This window comes from Panicum virgatum, chromosome 6K (genome assembly GCF_016808335.1).
Source record: "Panicum virgatum strain AP13 chromosome 6K, P.virgatum_v5, whole genome shotgun sequence".
NCBI lineage: Eukaryota > Viridiplantae > Streptophyta > Magnoliopsida > Poales > Poaceae > Panicum > Panicum virgatum.
The window spans coordinates 41,965,696-41,987,789 of record NC_053141.1 but is presented as its reverse complement, the minus strand read 5'-3'; the positions used below and the strand labels follow the sequence as shown (position 1 = coordinate 41,987,789).

Here is a 22,094-nt window from a genome sequence, read left to right as displayed (position 1 = left end):
GTGCTTTGGGCATACTGTGTTCCAGAGACGATGTCAAACGCCCAGGAGAAGATTTTTCAGCACCGGATGAACCGGCGATGCATCGGAGCAAAGCACCGGTGTAATGACGTCAGCAGAAGAGAAGAAGTCGCTGTGAGTGACCGGTTTAACCGACGGGCAAGCATCGGTTCAACCGATGATCACTGTATCAGCTGTCAGGAGTTCAACGGCTACTTCGGGTCTTAGAGTGACCGGATGAACCGACGCTACCCCTGCCAGAGGCATCGGTTCATCCGATGATACACAGATTTATGTTGACCGTTGGAGCAACGGCTTCACGACTTCAAGGCCTATATATATGGCATCCCCCGGCCATTTGAAGTTTGCTGGAGTTGCTGGACATCCCACACACACCCAAGAACATCTCCAAGCCATACAAGAGCATCAAGATTATATCCTTAGCCCTTAGCACACTTTAAGAGTGTTGTGTAAAGGATTAGCTCTTAGTGAGTGAGATTGCAAGGCTTTGAGCCTTTGTGCTATGGTTCATTAGCGAACCAAAATAAGAGCTTGGTGCGCCTGCACCTTGGAGCGTGAAGCTCGACGGCAACGTCATCGACCCACCGACTTGGTGTGGAGCGGCGACGACATCTTTGTGCGGGGGACGTGGAGACCCCCATCCTTTGTGGAGAAGCTCCTTAGTGGAACTCAGGGCCAAGGTGACCGTGATTGTGTTCACGGAAGAGACTTGGTGGCCGAGTAGCAATACTCTTAGTGAGTGCTACAACAACGTGGATGTAGGTATGCCTTTGTAGCTAACCGAACCACGAGATAAACACCCGCGTCAAGAGTTTGCTATCTCCTATCCCGTTCCTTAAGCTTCCGCATTTCATATTAGCAATTTGTATGCTTTTACTTTCATAGAGTAATTTCTTGATAGTAAAGGCTATAGGTTGCTAAACTCTTTTGGGATAGGGGTTTCACACTAGAACAACCATAGTCGCACATCTAAATAGCTTGATTTAGTTTAATTTTGTGCAAACTAGTTGGAGCCATAGGTCTAAGTTTTTACTTGCCTAATTCACTCACTCCCCCTCTTAGGCTAGAGCGCGCTACCTGTCCTTTCAACCTTGCCAAAAAAACAACCCATGTAAGTATTGCAGGTAAGTGCAGTTCCAGTGGGTGTGCTAAGGTAGTGTCTTACGCAATTAATAGGGGTAAAATGGTGGTTTGGGACATGTTTAGGGGAACTCCCGATGCACACCATGTACTAATAGCACACCAGTGCCTTCACACAAATTGAGACGGCCCTCTCTTAGGATTTTCTCTAAATTGCTATTAAGACACCACCTAATGACGTACACTATCCATTGGAAAGATAGTGTTTAATTGTTCTTTTTCTGCCGAATACATCATCTTAAGACACTCTGGGACTGCCCAATATGAAAAGCCTAAAATAAGTTTACTTTATGCCATTAAATCATTATGATGTTTTCAATAATTTGTACTTTAACTTGCCATCCCTCTCTCTCTACTATGCCTTAAAAGGGGGCACTCCGTTAGGTGAGGCTGTAGCTATACGGTACTGGGAAACAGAGATAAAAAGAAAAAAGGCGGTGGCGGACTGGCAGCACACTAGCGCAAGGTCTTTCACTCTTAGCTTTCTCTAACCACATCATGTCAGGCTTCTGATCTTTTAATTGAAATATGTTCTTGTTTATGGACTCAAGGTATCTGCCATGTTCTTATTTATCAACTCAAGGTATCTGTCAAATTTTTGTTGACCTATTGATCATCAAGTCAAGATGTTTGTCATAGCACCCCCTCCCTCACCCCCAACCACTACCCTCCTCTGTCATAATTTTTCTGACCTACTTGTCGATCAGCGATCCATGTTTGATCAAGTCGAGGTCTTTGCCATATTCCCCAGCGCCTCCTCGTTCAACTGCGCCGCTAGGCTTCCTTTGCTATCAACCTACTTATCGCTCAGTGACCCATGTTTGATCGAGTCAAGGTCTTTGTCATTCAACTAGGATGGTGCCATTCAAGCTTAAAACGCCCTAATTAAAAGAGGACGGATATGTTCTATTGTTCTGTCCCGTTCCTGCCATTCAAGCTCCAATCCAAACAGCGCCAGCACTGGCGCAACGGGAGGCGAAGCCGGGAGTGCGTCAAACGCGGCGCCGAGGGTCGCCGGGGCAGCTGCGGGTGTCGCGCGTGGTGCGGACGCTGGACTTGCGGGCGCGGCCGGTGTCATGCATGGCGCAGGTGGTGGCGTGGCAGGGACCGGCCAGACGAGGCCAGCAGGGGCCACCGGATCCACACAGGGAGGTGTGGAGGCCGCTAAGGGGGGTGCACGTGGCTATGCAGCACGGTAGGAACCTGCAGAGGACAGAGGAAGCGACGGGCCTATAGGCACCGGCGGAGCATTAGTAAAATCATCCAGAAACTCCAACGCGAAGGCCTGGATTGGGGCAAACTGCTTAGCGAAAGGAAACATAGAATCGTCAAAGATGACGTGACGGGAACTAATGACCCGGTTAGAAACAGGATCAAGGCACATGTATCCTTTGTGGTGAGCAGAATAGCCAATGGGGGACTGCTCTTCCGGTCGCTGGGTCTTCCACCGGCGATGGCGGATCTCAGCTTATCTTCTGCTCCATGGTGTGCGGATGGCCGATATGCTTTCAGCGGAACCGATGTGTCTGGGAGGAGTCTGGGCGCGGGCTTATGCGGCAAATCCAAGGCGTGGAGTCCGGCGTCATGGGGGAAGGTGGAGCTGGCCTGCTGCCGGTAGGCATCGGCGGCTGGTTTCATGGAAGACGGCGTGAAGCTGCTGAGTGCTGGAGTTGCATGTTGTAATTTTCAGTTCTTTAAGGGGCTTTTCTGTAAAAAGTTGGGGATGTACTGTGCTGTTCTTGTTTAATACATTTCCATCCTTTCGCAAAAAAAAAGGTCAGTCATAACAAATACCCCTCTTCTCCCCACCCCACACACACCAACCAATGGATCATGCGAAGAGGTTAATCCCCTGGAGAATATTTCACTTTGATGGTGCGATTCAAGCTCCCATCCAAACAGAGGACCCGTCCCGTTCATGACGATCCAACCAAAAACTTTTGTCTTTTCGTATGTCCTTCACTCTGTCTTTCCTTTCACTGACCACACCAAGAAAACTATAGTTATGATGATTAGTTTCTTATTTAATGCAATTGAACCATATAGTTTCTCCTATTGGGACTTTACCCCAAAAAATGACAAAGATCGATATACCAAAGTACTAAGAAAACGAAACAAGAGTCTGCCTAACATTGCTGGAACATTAAAACATTTCCATGCACTACCAAAAAAACGCGTCATATATGATCTCTGATGATATGTTACCTTAGAACCGTCTGAGTTACGACATGTCTTCTATGATGGCTCAAAGCTGGGACGCATTCGAGCTAATAAGTTACATAGTTGGAACTTGGAACCATCATTTCAGAAATGTGTTTATATTAGATGCTCCCAAACAAAGACCGCGACCTGTGAGAAATCCTACTCCTACCTTAAGGTTGCAAACAAGATTGTGTTATAGTCCCCCGCTCGTTTGCGATTCTTTTTCAACCGCCGCTACGGCTGTTGCTGCTGGTATACTGTAGCAGCGTGAGTGCCGCACAGCAGCAGCAGCGGCTCGGGAATCGGTACTGAACAGGCCCTTAAGAGAATGTTTGTATCCTACTCGATATCGGAATCCAGCTTCTATAATTTAGTTAGAAATTTAAACATCCAAGATTTTGGTCTAGATTCTAGAACTGAACGACGATTAAATTCTAGAATTTCTCTAAGTGAGGCAAACCAATTTCTCATATCTTGTAGAATACACGATGTTGTCCATATATTTAAAAAAAACTAGGCTCAAGTAGCTATAAATACAAGGGTATTTTTTGCTATTTCACAACATAAAGTAACGATCTATAGTCGTACACAAATTTGGGATCCAAACAACCCCATAGCTTTTACAATCCAGCTTTAATATAATCTAACTTTCAAAAATTGAACTTCTATGATCCAATGGGATCCAAACCCGGAATACATTATTCTGTACGATTCCCAATTCATCTTAGATGGCTCCAAACAACAACGAGAGATTATGTGTGTTCCAGATGTTCTAAATAGTACTACCTTGGTTTCGCAATATTCGTTTGATCCGCACACCTAGGAGGCTCAATGTACCTAGAAAACATTATGAAATCAAAATGTTATTGATGCAAACTAAATGTAACTAAGGCAATTAGGTTTCCTGTGATGAAGCTCCCACCTAGGTTAAAGTTAGGCATCTACAGTGACTTCACCAATCTCGAATCCTCCAATCCAATCTTCTAGAGGTATTCATACAGATAGAGTTTGCAAAATACTTTTAGTACTAGAGAATCTTGCTATTTAGGTGTATTAAATAAAGTCTATTTCACAAGATGAATGTAATGAGATATATAAATCCATGATTAGCGGATGGTTACTATAGCAGCATCATAGTAAATTATTGGTTAATTAAGCTCATCAGATTCGTCTTACGAAGTAGCACCCATATATGAAAAGGTTTTGTAAATAGATTTTATTTAATACTCCTAAATAGTAAGATTCTCTAGAGCTAAAAATTAGCGCTAATAATAACAATAATCCAGACGGGCCTTAAGGTCGCATATAACTCTGAAAGTAGCTTATATCGCGGGACTTTTTTTTGTCGCCATGATTTGGGCATGGTTGGTTTGCTTCTCTACAGTTAGTTCCCTCATCTACTGGAAGTTTTACCGCTACACCATCAGGGCGTCCATAGTCGTAGGGTAGATTATTAACCTAGGATCACAATGGACTATGTAGCATAGCGAAGTGACAATACATATAGTGGATGACGACTCTAAACTATAACCATAGCACGAAAATAATGACATATGAAATGCTCAAGTTGGATATAATTGTTAATATGGCTAAAATATGAAGTGATGATGTGGTTATGTCTAAGTTTAGTATTTATAGCGTAGCATCGTGATAGGATGGTATATGAAAGTAAATACAAGGAATGGAAGGAATTTTAAAACAAATTAAGTGGGTGAGCAATGGACGAATTTATGTCGCAGTAAACTATATTTAATGTGTGCCATGTATTCTAGGACCAAGAGAGAGTGTGTATATATATATATATATATATATATATATATATATATTATAAAAACACCATCGCGACTGGTCAATCTTTTAAAAAAATATAGAAACTTCACATGAAACTAAAAATTAAGATGAACATTTGTTGAGTGGACTTTGTTGGCGCACTGTCACTACTTCTAGCTTTGCATTTGTTGAGTCATTGAGTGGACTTTATTTGTTGGCGCACTTTCACCAGTACTATGCCGACACTAGTATATAAACCACCAGAGACACTAGAGCTGAGCCAACGGCAGAACAAAGTTCATAGCCATCCCACACCCCCACCTCTCATGCACCACACTGTCAATTAACACAATCTCTTAATAGGTGCCGGAATGGCACAAAGCACCATAGACCACCACCGCCTCCACGCAAGCTGTACCTTGGTGCTGAAAAGCGATGGCAACCCCTTCAACTGCGCAGCTTGTAAGCGCGGCAGCTCCCAAGCCCTCCGGTACAGCTGTGACAGCTGCCCCTTCGACCTCCATGGCCAGTGCGCGACGTCGCCGGAGTATCTCAATTTCTGGGGCCACCCGCATCACCTTCTCAAGCTGGTGGACTCCGGCCCCGACCTGGAAGGAATCATAAGCCCCATGAAACCGGAGGTCGCCAGGGCTCTGGTGGCCTCCTCGCCAGCCGCGGACGGCCACATCCCGGTCTACTGCGACATCTGCACCAACGAGATCGAGGGGATGCACTACCAGTGCGCGCCGTGCGGCGTGTTCCTGCACCCGGTGTGCACCCAGCTCCCGGTTACGCTACCGAGCAGCCAGGCGCACCATCCGGACCACGAGCTCACGCTTATCTGCACGTTCCCGACCATGTGTCGGGGGTGCGGCACGCCGGGCACGTGGGGGTACCGATGCTTTCGCTGCCTCATCCACTTCCATGCGAACTGCATCCCCGAGTACCATCATATGCTCGGCTATCCGTACGCATGTCTGGAACAGAACGGCGTCCCCGACCGCACGAGACGGTTTGGGAGGATCCTCCCACCAATGCCGCCGCCGCCGCCAAGGATGTATGTGAACCAGGAGGACCCATTTGCCGTCGTGAACCCGCTTGGCATCATGGACCCGCTCATGATGCCACGGACTGGGCCGAGCACCACTCCAAGCGTCCGGGCAAACCCATGCGGCGGAGCGTTTCCTTACAGCGGGGAGTACGGCCGCTCCGCGTTCGGCCAGTAAGGTTTATTGCAGATGGATATTGGAACGATGGCATCGTCGCATAATATGTAGCACTGTTGGGCGCACATTTCTCGTTGGGTCTGTTGGCTATTGTCTTCGATGGATTCTTGCGTTCGTATGTGACCCTGTCCTTGTGTTTGTAATTTCGCATTCCGTAGCTTGATGTATGTGCGCACATTGCGTTGCGCACATTCCACATCCTATACGGCCCCGTGCCGGGTGTATGTGCGCGTACCATTTTTAATATTTGGCTTAAATAACCAAGCAGGAGAGCGTTTAGTTTGTACATTGTTGGAGGGGTGGCTGAGAGCACACGGTCCACTGTTCTGCAATAACAAGGAAGGCTGACCTGTATTGATGGATGGTTGCTGCAGAAAGAAGTTTGTGGGCGGCTGCTGTCCATCTGTCCCTGTTATCTGCATGGAAGACACAAATTCTGTATCTTGAATGTTGTTTGCATAATCCAGTGAGGACTCATTTTGATTTCTGTTGGCGATGTCCGACCTGAAAAGATCTAGCATAACCTGTGTTCTGTCAATGACCTGCCATCCCCAGTCCCCTATTACTGATCAACCCCGACTACACGGCAGCGTACAAGCAAATTGTAGGCCGGTCCAAAGTTCCGGCCATGAAAAAAGGTCCAATATATATGACTATACAAGCAGCCGGCTAACCCAAAACCTAACTACTAGTAGCCTGTCCGTACTAACACTACAACGACATTCAAACATGCAAATTAAAACAACCACCAGACATGGAATTCCAATATAAACATATGGTCTATGAATTCCATCTAGTGAAATTTACTAAAATTTATTTGGAGACCAAAAAAATAACCAAGCCTTGCCTCTAAAATTTTGTAGACAACTTTTGCATTCCAATGTTTCTTTTTCAAGAATTAAATTGCAACTCCACTAATTACAATACAACCAAACATATGATTGAGAAATATACCTTGTATAACCTCCAAAATTCTTTTACAAAACTGATGGTAAGTATCTTAAAAAACTAAAATAATGGCAGCCACCCTGCACCCCTCGAGCCATAAGCTCGTGGAGCATCCATTTTGTGTCTACCTACGCGGTTCACTCAGGTCCACCTCGACCATTTGGATGTGGCATGGAGATAGCAGCAGCAAACTTACTTTCTGATGTACAGCACCGCGCGCCGTATATTGTAGTACACACATGTGTACATCTTGTACTCCAAGCCATATTGGCTATATAATAAGAGGTCACCCCCGCCCCACCCCCCGCGCGCGCGGTGTTTCACTTCACTACGACCTCCTAGAGTTCGGCGCAACAGCTGGTAGACACAGGATCTAGAACATTACATGAGCCCGGAATTAGCAACAATCAAATCATGAATTCCAGCATTCCAAATTCTATGGTAACAAAAGTCCCTGTTACCTCAAACAGTCCACAATATACAGACAAAAATTCCAGCATTCCATGGTAACAAAAGTCCCCTGTTACCTCAACACACGAGGATCAGTAGCTGACATGCTGCAGCCAACAGATAAGTTGGCCAAAACATTCTTTCGTGCCCAAGCTTCACGTCCGATACTTTGGTGAATTTCCCACTTGAATCTGTATTTACATATTAAACAGGTAAAGATGAAACCAAAATCATTTAGAAGTTGGCACAGTTGGAAAAAGACTACAAGTCAATGTTTAGGTAGTGAAGGCAAACAGACATGGTCAGATGAAACTTTTATCTAGTAGCCTCAAAAGTTTAAGTTCAGCCAACCAAGACCACTCCGGCTAAAAAAGACTCGATTTACCAGCTGAACCAAAATTAAATATCTCGGATTCACCAACGGAGAATCATATATCAGAGCTCAGCCCAATCCATGCAGAATAACAATATAAACATGGGCCAAAACCTCCTTTTGTTCCCAAGCTTCCTGTCCGATACTTTTGGTCAATTTCACACTTGGACCTGTATTTACATATTAAACAAGCAATGATTAAACCAAAATCATTTAGAAGTTGGGCATGGGCTTCATTTCCAAATCAAGAGTGTGTACATCTGCAAGGAAAACAAGGGTTAAGATTCTAAACAAGCCATGATTTTATAGCTTGCCATATACTATCAGAAAAATGGAATGGAAAGAAAATGTTCAATGTCAGATAAATAAATAGAATAAATCAGGACTTGAGCACAGATTACATACATTTAGTATGGCAAATTTACTATGCATCACATGGATCTACGTATTTAGTAGATCTCAAGAGAATGAAAGTGCTTGAAGTAAAAAAAAGAGGAAACTGTATTTTGTTCTCTGAAATACAAAAATAATCAGTTATAAGACCATCTCAATGTGTCCTTTATAACCAAGAGATAGAATAGAGATGGCATCCCAACAAAGCACCAGATCAGTTGAGTTGCTCTAGTTATCAAACTTTGCTCCAGGTGGTATTGCGCTATAATTGTCAGTTATCTCAAGAATGGAGAAGATAAGCAAATATCTATAAGAAAACGGAGTGTTCAGTATTAAAAACAAAAAAAAATGAACAGGTAATCTGTGTGGAAGCTATGGAATATTCTCTGCAATGTAGCTGGGTGTGGAGTTGATTGTCTGATAATAGGTAATCAAAATTCCAATTGATAAACAGCAAAATAGTTAAATCCCTAAACAATATGAATTTAATTTAGACAATATCTCATCATGGTCATTGACTCATTGTCCATGCCACTTATTATTTCCCAATTGCAGACAACCTAGCCATCAACAATCCTACATGGCTACATTCGTAGTGTCCGAAATCCTAACAGGTTAGGGTAGTTACCTTGCTCGCTGTGCTTCACTGGCTCCAATTTTCCTGCTGCAACACGAAGGATTTTTCGAAGAGCCGAAGATGCAACCTGCACATCAATTAAAGACAGGAGGAATTAATAGGAGACTGCATTGAAACAAAAGTTAAAAGATGAAAATAGCCAATCTTCACCGAACCAAGGTAAAGAAAAGAAAAACACAATCTAAAAAGGTTTGACTTGGCAATTACCTTAATAACAAGATCATTGATAGATATTTCCTTTCCACCAATAGGTTCAGTTCCCCTATGCATTTGGCATATAGATGTAACTTAATTAATCCTCTGCAACTACACATTTCAGTTAAACATACATGAGCTTGAAAAACCAATTATGGGACTCTAATTAACCTTTTATATGTGTGTTTTAGATCAGAACTTTAGCTTTCCTATTGTCACATTTTACTACTACGACAGACTTTCTTTTGGTTATATGTCTCCTCGAAAAAGTAATAGAACAGGGCAATCCATTTTGCTGTGCTTCAAGCTCAGGAGATACCAGAAAGAACCTCCCAATGTGAACCCCACCATGCAGTGCTGCTTGCGGGATTGCCACATGAGGTTCCATCTTAAACTGGTTTGCATCATTAATAATATCCGAGCAAAGAAATTTCACCCTTGAATAATAGCTCGACAAAAAAAAATTAAAGCCTCAATTAATATAAATAGCTCAACAATGTTCTTTTTGACATGTTACAAATTGCAATTCAGTGATTCAAACATAAAAATTGCAATTCAGCGATTCAGTGATAAACTGATAATACGGCAAAGAAAACAATTAAAGCCTCAATCTCCACTATAAGGTAAAAGCCTATTTGCATGTGCGATTTTACATTCAGAAAGTAGAAGTTGCCTGGCAGTATTTCCATACCTTCTTCGCTCTTCCGTTCTTCATTGCTGGGTTACCACGCCGCCCGCCAGGCTGTTCCCCACCGGCCGTGCCGCCTGCGGCAGCGCGGCGGCGTGCCGTTGCCCGGTTGCCCCGCGCGGCCGCCACGGACGGCGTACGCGGCACACCGGCACCTGGACATTGCAGCTGGGTCGCTGACCCGAAAGAAACAGGAGCCATCCGGACATAGGCGTCGCTGAAGAGCCCCTCGGCCTCCTTCTCCTCGCCCACCGCAGGAGCAGCGCCGCCGCGCCCTTGACACCGGCGCCCTCCTGCACCAGCGCAGCCTGCTGCAGCACAGCCTCGAAGACCGCCTCCTCCGTGGGCGTCCTCGCCGGTGCGGCGGCCGCCGCCAGGGTCGCGCGTGGCGGCGGCGGCGCAGGAGGGGAAGCGGGAGGCGCGAATCCACCTGCGATACCGAGATAAAATTCGTTATTTGCCATCAAAATTTACATTGCTTCTCTATTTGCCATTGAGAAAGTTTTTTTTCCTTATTTGCCATTGAGCTAAACTTCGTTTCCCTTCCTACCACTTCCATCTATTCCATCATGGTCTGTTACGCAGAGGCATACAATTTTTTTCATATTGGCTAAACTGCCCCTTGCTCTCTTTCCCTTCCCTTTCTATTTCTCTCCCTCGTGCTCCCTTTCTACCCCAAATTTCCTCTCTCCCCACGCTGTCCTCACCAAACCCTAAATCTGACGCTCTCCTCACCACGCTCTCTCCCCGCCTGGCTGCTCCTGCGCTGAGGGGCCGCACTGGCCGCACCCCCGCTCACGCGTGCATGAGCACGCCGGCACTGGAGGAAGGGTGGGCGGGCGTGGCCGCGCCCCCCCGGAGCGGCATGGAGCCCGGCGGTCCCCCTCCCGAGGCGCCCAGGGAGCCTGGCGGTCCCCTTCCCGAGGCGTCCAGGGAGCCCGGTGACTCCATGCGACCGCTGGCGCTGGAGGAGCTGTGGGCGGCAGGGGCCGCGGCCCCCACACGAGCAGCGCAAACGGCATGTGCGCCCCAGCTCCCGCGCTGCCCAGGGGCAATCTGTCGCAGCCGCCGGCGCTAGAGGAGCGGCGGGCGGTAGCGGCCGCGCCCCCCGCGGGAGCAGCCCAGGTGCGGAGCTTGTCCTCTGCGGGAGCCTCGCCGGAGCAAGCAAATGGTTATTGGAAGGGTGAGTACTCGCGAATGGCTTGGTTTTCCAGCACAATATTTTTTTCCTTTGTTTCAAGATGTTGCTAGTTCAGTAGAAATAGAAGAGATCCAACAAAATTTGAGTTAGTTTTATTATTTTGGTTGATAGGATGGATGCTAGTTCAAGTTACTTACTGAAAATTAGAATTATTGGCAACCCAAAAAAGGTTAGGAAAGATGTCACTTGTTTTCTGTTCGAGAAGGTTGTTGATTCAGACACGACAAATTTTAAGGATTTCATTGAGTCCATCATAAACCAGTATCCCCCAGGTTACTAGGAAGTTGTTCATGTGCACTATTATGATAGTTATTTGGCAGCTTTTCCTGAAGTTAAAACAGACCAAGAGTTGCTGTCAATGTTTCAGAAACACACCGAGAACAAAGGTTGTTGACATGGCCATCACATACAATGATCCTTTGGAACCATATATACCAATCACTAAGTGCCCTGGTGCTAGTGATGTTGATTCTGATTTTACTTGTGATCCAAAGCAAAAGCAGCCTATGAACAAAGGAAAGCAGCCTATGAACAAAGGAAAGCCTGAACCTGAGGACGAAAATTGTCCAAATCCATTACTAGAGAATGAGTACGTAGATATTGATGAGGAGAGCACGTACTTGGGCAAGGAGCCTGCAGATGATGTTCCAAGCAAGGGCGAGGACAAGGACGCGGACTATGTGGTAGAAGAAGATTCTGATTCAGGCTCAGACTCTGAGATGGATGATGAAAATGAGGTAGAAGGGATGGATCCTATAGATGCAGATTATGATAAAAATGACCCTCCAATGCATGTTGGGATGACATATCCAAATATTCAAGTATTTAAATTGGCATTAGCTCAACATGCTATCAAACATGAGTTTGAATACAACACAGAAAAGAGCGATAAGGGCAGATTCAGAGCCTATTGTACAAGGAAGCAAGAAGATAACTGCCCCTAGAGGTTACATGCTTCTACAATGGATGACAAGCAAACTATAAAGGTAATTGCTGAATGTTCATTGTTGTAAAATTTGCTTGCTGTACAATTTTTGACCTCTCATTATTTCACTTGTTCAGGTAACACGTAACCCTTTTGGTCATATCTGTTCAAGCACTAGAAGGAAAGAGAAAGCGAAGAATGCATCCAAGCATTGGGTATGTGACAAGGTGAAGGGCTGGTTACTTGAGGATCCAAAGTTGGGACCAAAAGCATTACAACAAAAGATCAGAGAGCACTACAAGATAAAGGTCCACTATAAGAGAGTATATATGGGTAAGGAGCTAGCACTGAAACAGATTTACGGTGATTGGGATACTAGCTTTGACAATCTTTATAAGTTTAAGGCACAAGTTGAGATGGTCTCTCCTGGTAGTTTAGTTGACATTGAACATCACAAAATAAATGACAAGATCAGATTTAGTAGACTGTTTGTTGCTTTTAAACTATGCATAGAGGGGTTTCTTAGTGGCTGTAGGCCATATCTAGTAATAGATAGCACTTTCTTGACAGGAAAGTATAAGGGGCAATTGGCTACTGCTTGTGCTGTTGATGGTCATAACTGGATGTATCCTGTTGTTTTTGGAGTGATGGATTCTGAAACCAATGAGAACTGGACTTGGTTCATGCGAATGCTTAAGAAGGTAATAGGATCACCAAGAGGCTTAGCCATATGCACTGATGCTGGGCAAGCAGTGATGACAGGAGTGAAAGATGTGTTTCCAGAAGCAGAACACAGGGAGTGTATGTACCACTTGGTAACAAACTTTAAGAAGAGGTATCGTGGAAAGGTGTTTGATGAACATCTATGGCAGGCTGCATATGCATGGAATCCATACATCTTTGAGAAGCACTGGGCTGAAATAGAAGAAGCAAACCCAGCTGCAACACAATATCTAAGGCAGTGGTACACTAGATTATGGACAAGAAGTCAATTCTCAACGGCCAGTAAGGTTGACTATGTGACTAACAATTTAGCAGAGAGCTTCAACAACTGGATTAAAGACTACAAGTCCTTGAACTTGGATGATCTCATGGACAGAATTAGACAATTGCTTATGCAAAAGTGGAACCGAAGGAGGAAAATCTCAAACATTTTGGAAGGGTTAATTCTGCCCCACATATTGAAAAGGTTGAATGAAAGGAGCAGGGACTTGGACTTGGATGTGATAGAATGTGGAAATGGGCTTGCTGAAGTTTCTGTATTGTCTGGCAATGGCTTTAGGTGTGTGGTCAACCTACATGACAAAACATGTACTTGTAGACAATGGCAAGTTTCAGGCATTCCCTGTGTACATGCTTTAGCATTCATTACTTCACTTAGCAATGCATCCCTAGAGAATTATGTGGACCCCTTCTACTCTGTAGAGAGATTTAGAACAGCCTATGCTCAGCAACTCCCTGCATTGGTGGACAAGTCTCAGTGGCCAAAATCTGAACATGGATTCTTCATGAATCCACCACTTTTAAAGGCTGTAGCAGGTGGTAGGAGAAGAACTGAGAGCTTCAAAGGATGTGCAGAGAAGAAAAAGGGGCAGCACAAATGTAAGGTTTGCAAGGGCTATGGTCATCGCTGGTACAAATGCAGGGAAGGTGACCCGGAGGACATTGCAGCCCTGTTGGCTGAAAGGTACAGATCATGTGTGTTTACATTCTTACAAGAATTTATAAAATAATTTGATGTTATTCCTATGTTTCTATGATTCCTATGCAGGCCACCAAAGAAGAAGACAAAGAAAACTACCATGGCAGCCACTGAGTTAAGCATTGTCCCATTGGATGATGCAGCAGCACCCTGCATGAGTTTTCCACCAAGGTTAGGCCTCATACTGTTGAAACACTAGTACCAACAAAAAAACAAGTAACAATCACTTATTTATTCTATCTTTTTTCATAGCCAAAACAGTGAACTTTCAGCTAAGAAAAAAAGAAAAGGTCGCACCTCAAGTTCTGGAAAAGGAAAATATGTCAGGTAGTTGATTAACATATTGTGTGCTATCTTCACACTTATTTTTTTTGTCTTACTTAAATGTATGCATGTCAGGTCAAGGAGAATAAGTGGATCCAATCAGCCTGAGGCCCTCTCCATTGAATATCCTGTGATTTTGTCTAATTCCGGACAACAAACTGAGAAGGCACCAACCAAAACTAGAGGCAAGAAAAGGGCTGCAGTCAAGGAGAAGACAGAAAAGGTAAAGAAGCTCAAACTTGACAGCCCTGCAATGGGCACTAGAAGCAAAACAACATATCCAAGTAGCCCAGCAATGTCAACAAGAAGTAAAAGAAGGCTCAGTCTGTGAATGGATGCTTATTTATTTTGTTTTGGTGGTGCTTTGCATGAGCAACTATGATGTAATGTGATTCTGGCCTTATGTATGCATGAACAACTTAGCATTTCATCACCAGTGGGATCTCTCACCTAGTAGTATAATCCTTTTGCTTGGCCACAATGAACACATGATATAATGTGATCTGTACATTGTTTAATGGCCATAAGGTAATGTCACGGTCTAGGTCATGTCTCTTGAACCTGATGTGTTATGGATGTGTCTTGAATCTGATGTGTTATGGATGAATTATTGGTGATTATTCATGTGTGAAAAAAATATAATTGTGCATATCTTAACAGCTCCATGTCCACTTTTAATTACATCAAGAAGCGATACACAGGCTGATGGCAAGAAAGGAAATGATAGCCAAATTCTGATGGCAAGAAAGGAAACACCAAATTTTACAATAGAGTTTGTACCGAGGGTAAAATAGTCCTTTCATCTGCTCTCTAACACCGTCATCCTTACAGACGGACGGAAGTGGCAGGAAAGGAAATGAAGTTTAGCTCAATGGCAAATAGGAAAAGAAAACTTTCTCAATGGCAAATAGGGAAGCAATGTAAATTTTGATGGCAAATAAGGAATTCTCTCCGATACTGATGTCCGTTGGAGAGAGGAGGGCGGGGGAGAAGGAGAATCGTTGAGTTACGCAGGTTTGCCGTTGCTAATAAGATTTCATATAAATGGACTTTCATACCATTATATGTATATATATATTTGTTTTTTACGTAAAGTTTACTAGATGACCCGTCGCGCCAGCGACGGAGTGCGCGACCCCTGCGGCCCAGCAGGCTAACGTGGCCCCACATAGCCTCCGGCCTGCGCGACTACAAACCGTCCATGTACCTCCTCTGTTTTTCCCATTTGGAGCATAACCTTCAGCCTCCTACGGCAATGCGGCGGAGACGAATTGGGGAGGTGATTTTCGCTCGCCGGAAGAGCAATGGAGCGGGTAGCGGCGAGAAGCACGTGCGGCGACCAGCGGGGTGGCTCCCCGCGATTCTCCGCGGTTCAATGTGAGTCCTCGTCCCCCCTACAGTTACCGCCGCCCCTCACCATGGTGCTGCGTTGTTTCAGCTCTGGCAGCGCGGCGCGCGGTGGGGATCTATGCGGCGAAGGGCGCGAGGAGGGGGGGTGTGCTCATGCGGTACTCGCAGTTGAAGTGCTTGTCGATGGTATCGGCGCGTTGCAGGTGCAGCTCATACCTTGAGGAAGATGACCAGGTCCCTCGCGGCGATCTCCGCGAACTCATCTCCTGTGGCCCTCCAGGTACACCTTCCCCTTCCCCTGTAGCAGTTAGCATGTCTCCTTGGCTGAGTAGGTCCACGTGAACTTGCTCTTTTCGAAATCCATTCGTCCATTCACAAGCAAACCACCAGCAAGTGGCGCAGGCACAGTGTAGAGCGAGGAACAGGGATCAGAGATCGAGATACCAAGGGGCGTGTTCGGGTGGGTAGCAGCTTACTTGGGGCATTAACGGACACCGAGCTCGGAGAGGTGGCCCAGCTTCTTAGCGGTCATCGCCTCCACTGACGTCCTCACTGCCGTGAATCGCCGTCTAGATGCTGCGCTGGGGGAGGGGGAGGAGAAGCTGAGGGGGGCGGTGCCGGTGCGAAGCTGGACCAGTGTGACAAGTTGTGTGAACTTTTTTCATGTAAATAGTGTCAGAGTTATAGATGCACCTTTTTTGCGTAAACTCTGTCAAAACATTAGATCAAGGTCACTATCAAATTACAATATAAAGTGTCAACATAGATATTGGCTAGCGGTCAGTAAACCTCGATGGAAGATTCGACATGTTTGCTTCATGGATCCCCAACATTTTGTGCTGATCGGAAGCCACGCGGCTCATCCATGGATTCCCTGCTCAGTGCTCACGTTCGCTAGACTTTATGTAGCAGGCTGGTAGTAATCAGATTAGCCATATTTTGTTTTCAGTTGCCACTAGAACCATTTTTTGTATTGGGCTGATGACATTAGAGTCTATGCACATATTCAGCTTTTATTTGGCAATTTCTTGTTCTTGTTAGCAAACCGAATTTCTTTTTTAATGATTACATTTGGTAGTAGTGGATTTTAGGATTACCTTCATTGGAATTTTTCTCCTAGTAATGCTGCTAGAGAGAACCAATAATTACATGACAAGGTTTTTCAAAATAGCTTTGAAACAATGAGGTCTAAGTTTTTTTGCGTGCCTTTTTAGACAACAAATGAGACATATCGAAGTTTTATGGTACACCTGTATCAACTTACGAAACTCGTAATATCAAGTTAGTTGTATGAGATATCAAGTTATATTTTGTTGTCACATATAATTATTGTACGCCTGTATCAACTTATACAATTTTTTAATCTCAAGTTAAGTTATATGAGGTACCAAGTTATTCTTTTTTCTACTTGTAGTTATGGTACACCTAAGTTCTGTGCTTTTTTAGACTGGAATTGAGATCTCGGAGTTACGGCACACCTGTATCAACTTAATCATTTTTGTAATCTTAATTTAACTTGTCTAAGGTATCAAATTTTATACGTCATGTGTCAACTTATGTCAAATATGTCACACCCTTTTGTTTTACCAAAATCTACATGTCTTTTTTTTCTATAACCTATTTCTGGTATGTTTACTAGTTTTTTTTTGTTACAGCATGGCAAGAAAGCGAGAACTTAAAATGCCGAATCTGCCTCCTCTCCGAGGAGGAAGACAAGAGCAATGTCAGGGATGGGAGGAGTTAAACTATGTTACTATAGATAACTTGTCAATATTTACTTCATAAGTTGATACACTGTCTTTATATAATTTGTTACATTATAATTTTATAAGTGGTGACAAATAGAAGTTGTAACATTTTTCTCTACATTACTCGTGCAATGACCATTGTTTTATGCTTATTTAGTATTTCTCCTTTTAAGTACTGATCATTCTTGTAGCAGCACCGTCCAAATTAAACCGGCTTAAATGCACTAACCATCATCTTAATACTTAATCAAGTTACTGTGCACTTAAAACGGTGTAACCTGACAGGCTGTCGGGTAAAATCCCGATTAAACTACTGTACTCCAGGATCACAATTGCACTTAGACCCGTACAAAGACGAGCACAGGTGTTACCAGCATACAGAAATCTTCAAATTAAATTTACAACACAGGTTTTACATAAAAGGTTTAAATACAAACAACAGAGTTCAAACGCACAGCGGAAGTTTAAAACTGAGTTCGAAATACAATACGATAGCTACGACGACGATAAAAGGTGAGCTCCACATCCTGCCCACCGATGTGATGCCAACCTGCCCAATCTTCACGGGGAAGACGGGGCCCACTCGACGGTCCAACCTGGAGGAAGTGGCTGTCCAATCCAGGACGCACAGATCTCCTCGAAGTCCGCAGGGACGCAACCTGCTCAGAAGGGTTACAACAACAACCCTGAGTATACTAATACTCAGCAAGGCTTACCCGACCTTGGGTATACTTAGCCCATTACCTAGACATGCAAGGCTTTTTGGCTCTGGAGTCCTTTTGCTGAAAGGCTGCTAAAAGTGAATCCTTACTTTCAGTATTTTAGCTCCGTTTAGTATACCAAGTATTACTAAGTTCGTCTATTCATCTAAAACACACATGGTGGAACAGATTATCTTTTAGAACAACAGATACACATTCCATCGCTACCTTTCAAGACTTATTTCACTTCTTACTACGATGTGACAAAGAGATCAAGGCTCTCATAACCGCGAGTCACGGCGAATCGATCCGATTTAACCTTGCAAGGTGGACCTAACTCACACGACACATGCAAGCCCCGTCGGGCCACTCGCGTCAACTGTTTCCACATTACCACGGCATCTGAACTACGCCTGCTAAAACCCAGGTGATGGGCCCCTCGCAGTGAACTCCCGGAGAACCCGGAGGCGGCATCCTATCCAACACCCGCCAACTCCCACGCCCAGCGTAGCATGGCGGAATTCAAATTACCGCTGTAAGGTGGTACACAGCTTACCGGTTTCGACTACCTCCTACTTCCGGTATGTGGTTAGTACTGTTCAATCCTCGATCAGCACTGCCAACAACGGAACGGTCCTCAATCGACACAGGCGGAGCTAACTTTCCATCCATTCCATACCAAAACCGACTCATTTCCGCCCGGTCTCTATTTCTCTTTACTCAACAAATCATTTCAAGCCAAAGCTAAGGGATCAAGATCCTAAACTCGCGAGTGACAGCAATCACTCGACTTCTACCGAAATCCTATTTAGCAAAGCATTTCTATCGACACCTGCATACTAGTATAGGCCCACGGTACCTAGGAAAAACATGCATACTATGGTTCCATTCAACTCCTAGAACATAAATGCACAATACTTAAATAAACAATGAATACTTTAAATTATGGTTATGCTCCGGGGCTTGCCTTGCAGGTCAGCGGGGTTAACTAGGTCTGCTGGAGCGTGCTCAACGGCGACCTGCTGCTGCTCCTCTGCTCGTGGCTCCTGGACCGGCTCAACGATCAGCTCGTGGACAGCTTCGTTCGTGGCGTCTACACGAATAAAATATGTCATGCAACAATTAGAACACAGCGCAAAGCATAAGCACATAATGCGATGAAACGATTAACTCAAATTAGCCTGAGGCGTTTCCTGCCAAAAACGACTGACAACACTTAAATAACGAAAAGAGCAGCAAAACCCTAACTTGCAAACATGATCTAGCAACACAACTAATCAGTGTAATGTGAAGACGGTAAAGCATGCCAAAGAATTTTTCCAAAAAAATAATGTTATAGAAACACATTTCCTTTAACCCTAGAAAAGGAAAGCAAACACTAACAGATGCACAACCAAGCACAAAGGCTATGCATCTGAAAATTTTACCGTGGATTACACATGCAAGGATAAAGCTACTGCAAATTTTTCATAAATTTTAGAGTTATAGAACAAGTGGTACAAAATTAAACTAGCTTTAACACAAACTGAATTTTCATCACAACAAAAGTGACAATTCACATGAACCAGTATTTTTCCTCTGAAGATCATGATTTTAGAAACCTAACAAAATTGGGTTTGCAATTTTTGGATTTTTCTACAAATTTCTATGCAATTTTGAACTTTCAGCCGAAAAGAAATAACAAGAAAAACATAAAGGGGTAGAGGGGGGGCTGACAGCCGGGCCCCACTTGCCAGGGAGCCAGGCCCGCCCCCTCCTCTGCTTCGCTGCACGGGCGGCGCGCGGCCAAGGCGGCCAGCGGCGGCGCGGCTCCGGCTCCCGCCGGCGGAGCCCGGCCGACGGAGCGGCGCGGCTCGGCCGCGCCAAGCACAGGGCGGGGTGGCGCAGGCGGGCGGCGGCTTAGGGCGGGGCGCGCGGCGGCGCAGGGCGGGGCGCGCGGCGGCGGCCGTGTTCCGGCCTAGCCCGGGCCGGCCGGCGGCGAGGGCGAGCGGCTTGAGCTCCGGGGAGGCTCGGTGGCCCTAGGGCGCGCGGCAGCGGCGAGGGGCGGCGCCCAGGGAGAGCCGGCGGCGACGCGGGCGGCGGGCGGCGTGTTCCGCGGCGGCGCGGCAGCGATTCAAGGGCGGCGGCCGCGGATTAGGGTGGGGAGAGGGTCGGGGAGTGAGCTAGGGTTGCGGTCGGGCTCACCGTGGATCGATTTTGCGCGGAGGAAGGCCGGAAGGTGGTCGTCGACGAGAGGGGCGAAGCTCGGAGCGGAGCTTCAATGGTGGACGGTGGTCTGATGCGCGATTTCGGCCGGATAGGGCTCGGCCGCGCTCGTGGAGAGATGGACGAGCTTCGGGGCGAGGTGTAGTGGGTTGGAGCGCGATGAATCGAAGCGGGGCGGCGAGCCGTGGCCGGCGCGACGAACGGCGGCGATCCTGCTCGGTTCTGCCCGCTTGAGCTCGACCTAGCTCTGAGGAAGAAGAATGGGGAACGGAACGGGAAGCTTCGGGCGTCCACGAGGATAAGGGCGCCGACGCCGAGGTCGGGCGCGATTGCCGACGCGTGGAGGCGGCGCCGACGAGCACAGTCGCCGGTATGGCCGGCGAGCTGCACAGTGAAGACACTGTTTCTTCGTTTAAATGATTTTGCCCGAGTTTGACTAGTTGAAACTCAAATTTTCATATGGGAACATGAAATTTGGCCAAAATAAAAGTTGTAGAGAAAAAGGAGATCTACAACTTTCGTTTTGGGCGAAAGTTGATTTGGAGCTCGGATCAAGGACAAAAACGAGATCGAACACTGCTAACTAGATGTTGGCTAAGCGAACGCGATTAGCGTTAACGACGAATTTGAGTGCACGATTAGCGAGTTAACTCTTGATTAGCGAGACGATTAACACAGGGGTGTTACAGCCTTCCCCCCTTAAAGGAATCTCGTCCCGAGATTCAGGCACAAAGGAATAAAGACAGGCAGAAGGGGTTCGAAGTTGTAGTACCTGGATGAGTGTTCAAAAATTCCGGATACTTGGATTTCAGAAATTCCTCCTTCTCCCAAGTCGCTTCATCTTCGGAGTGATTACTCCATTGAACTTTGTAGAATCGGTTGGTTGTGCGACGAGTAACTCGATCCTTGCGATCGATAATCTTGATAGGATGCTCAGAATAGGTGAGATCAGACTCTAATTGAATCGAGTCACTTTCTACAGCTTCCGTCGGAATTCTAAGGCACAATCTGAGTTGTGACACATGGAAGATATTATGAACTGCAGAAAGATTTGCCGGAAGGTCCAACCGATAAGCCACAGGACCGCATCGTTCCATAATTTGATATGGACCGATGTAGCGGGGAGCTAACTTCCCTTTTATTCCGAATCTTTGCACGCCTTTCCATGGTGATACTTTCAGATAGACGTGATCACCGACTTTAAAGACGAGTGGATCTCTTCTTTTATCTGCATAGCTCTTCTGTCGAGACTGTGCAATCTTTAAGTTGGCTTGGATAAGGCGGACTTGTTCTTCGGCCTCTTGAACCATGTCGGGCCCAAAGATTGTTCTTTCCCCGGTTTCAGACCAATTCAGAGGTGTACGGCATCGATGACCGTATAAGGCTTCAAATGGAGCCATTTTGATGCTCTCTTGATAACTATTGTTATAAGAAAATTCAGCTAATGGCAAACATTGATCCCATTTCTGTGGATAGGTCAAGACGCAAGCACGGAGCATATCTTCCAAAATTTGATTTATCCTCTCGGTTTGGCCGTCTGTTTGAGGGTGATATGCAGAGCTGCGAATAAGATGCGTTCCCAAGCAAGCATGTAATTGCTCCCAAAAACGAGCAACGAACTGAGTTCCACGATCGGAAATGATAGTCTTTGGCACACCATGTAAACATAGTATGCGATCCATGTACAATTCCGCATATTGCTTAGTCAAGTACATCGTCTTAACTGGGAGGAAATGTGCCGACTTGGTCAATCTATCCACTATAACCCAAATAGAGTCGTAACCCTTTTGAGTTCGAGGTAAGCCGACGATGAAATCCATACTTATATCTTCCCATTTCCATTCTGGAATACTCAAGGGCTGAAGAGTCCCAGCTGGTCTGAGATGACTGGCTTTAAC

At 45.5% G+C, this 22,094-nt stretch overlaps 1 protein-coding gene and 1 long non-coding RNA gene across 2 annotated transcripts; one reads left to right on the top strand and one right to left on the bottom strand.

Annotated features, from left to right (window-relative positions):
* The first annotated feature begins 5,418 nt into the window (after positions 1-5,418).
* Positions 5,419-6,843, top strand: LOC120713705. The gene has a single exon (XM_039999655.1). It carries the CDS (start codon positions 5,502-5,504, stop codon positions 6,354-6,356), a length of 855 nt encoding a protein of 284 aa, XP_039855589.1. The 5' UTR covers positions 5,419-5,501; the 3' UTR covers positions 6,357-6,843.
* A 451-nt stretch (positions 6,844-7,294) lies between these two features.
* On the bottom strand, positions 7,295-10,499 carry LOC120713704. The gene is made up of 4 exons (XR_005691244.1): positions 10,044-10,499; positions 9,365-9,419; positions 7,766-9,224; positions 7,295-7,677 (listed from the first exon to the last, which is right to left on the bottom strand). It is a non-coding gene; the product is annotated as an uncharacterized LOC120713704 (long non-coding RNA).
* Between the last annotated feature and the right edge of the window lie 11,595 nt (positions 10,500-22,094).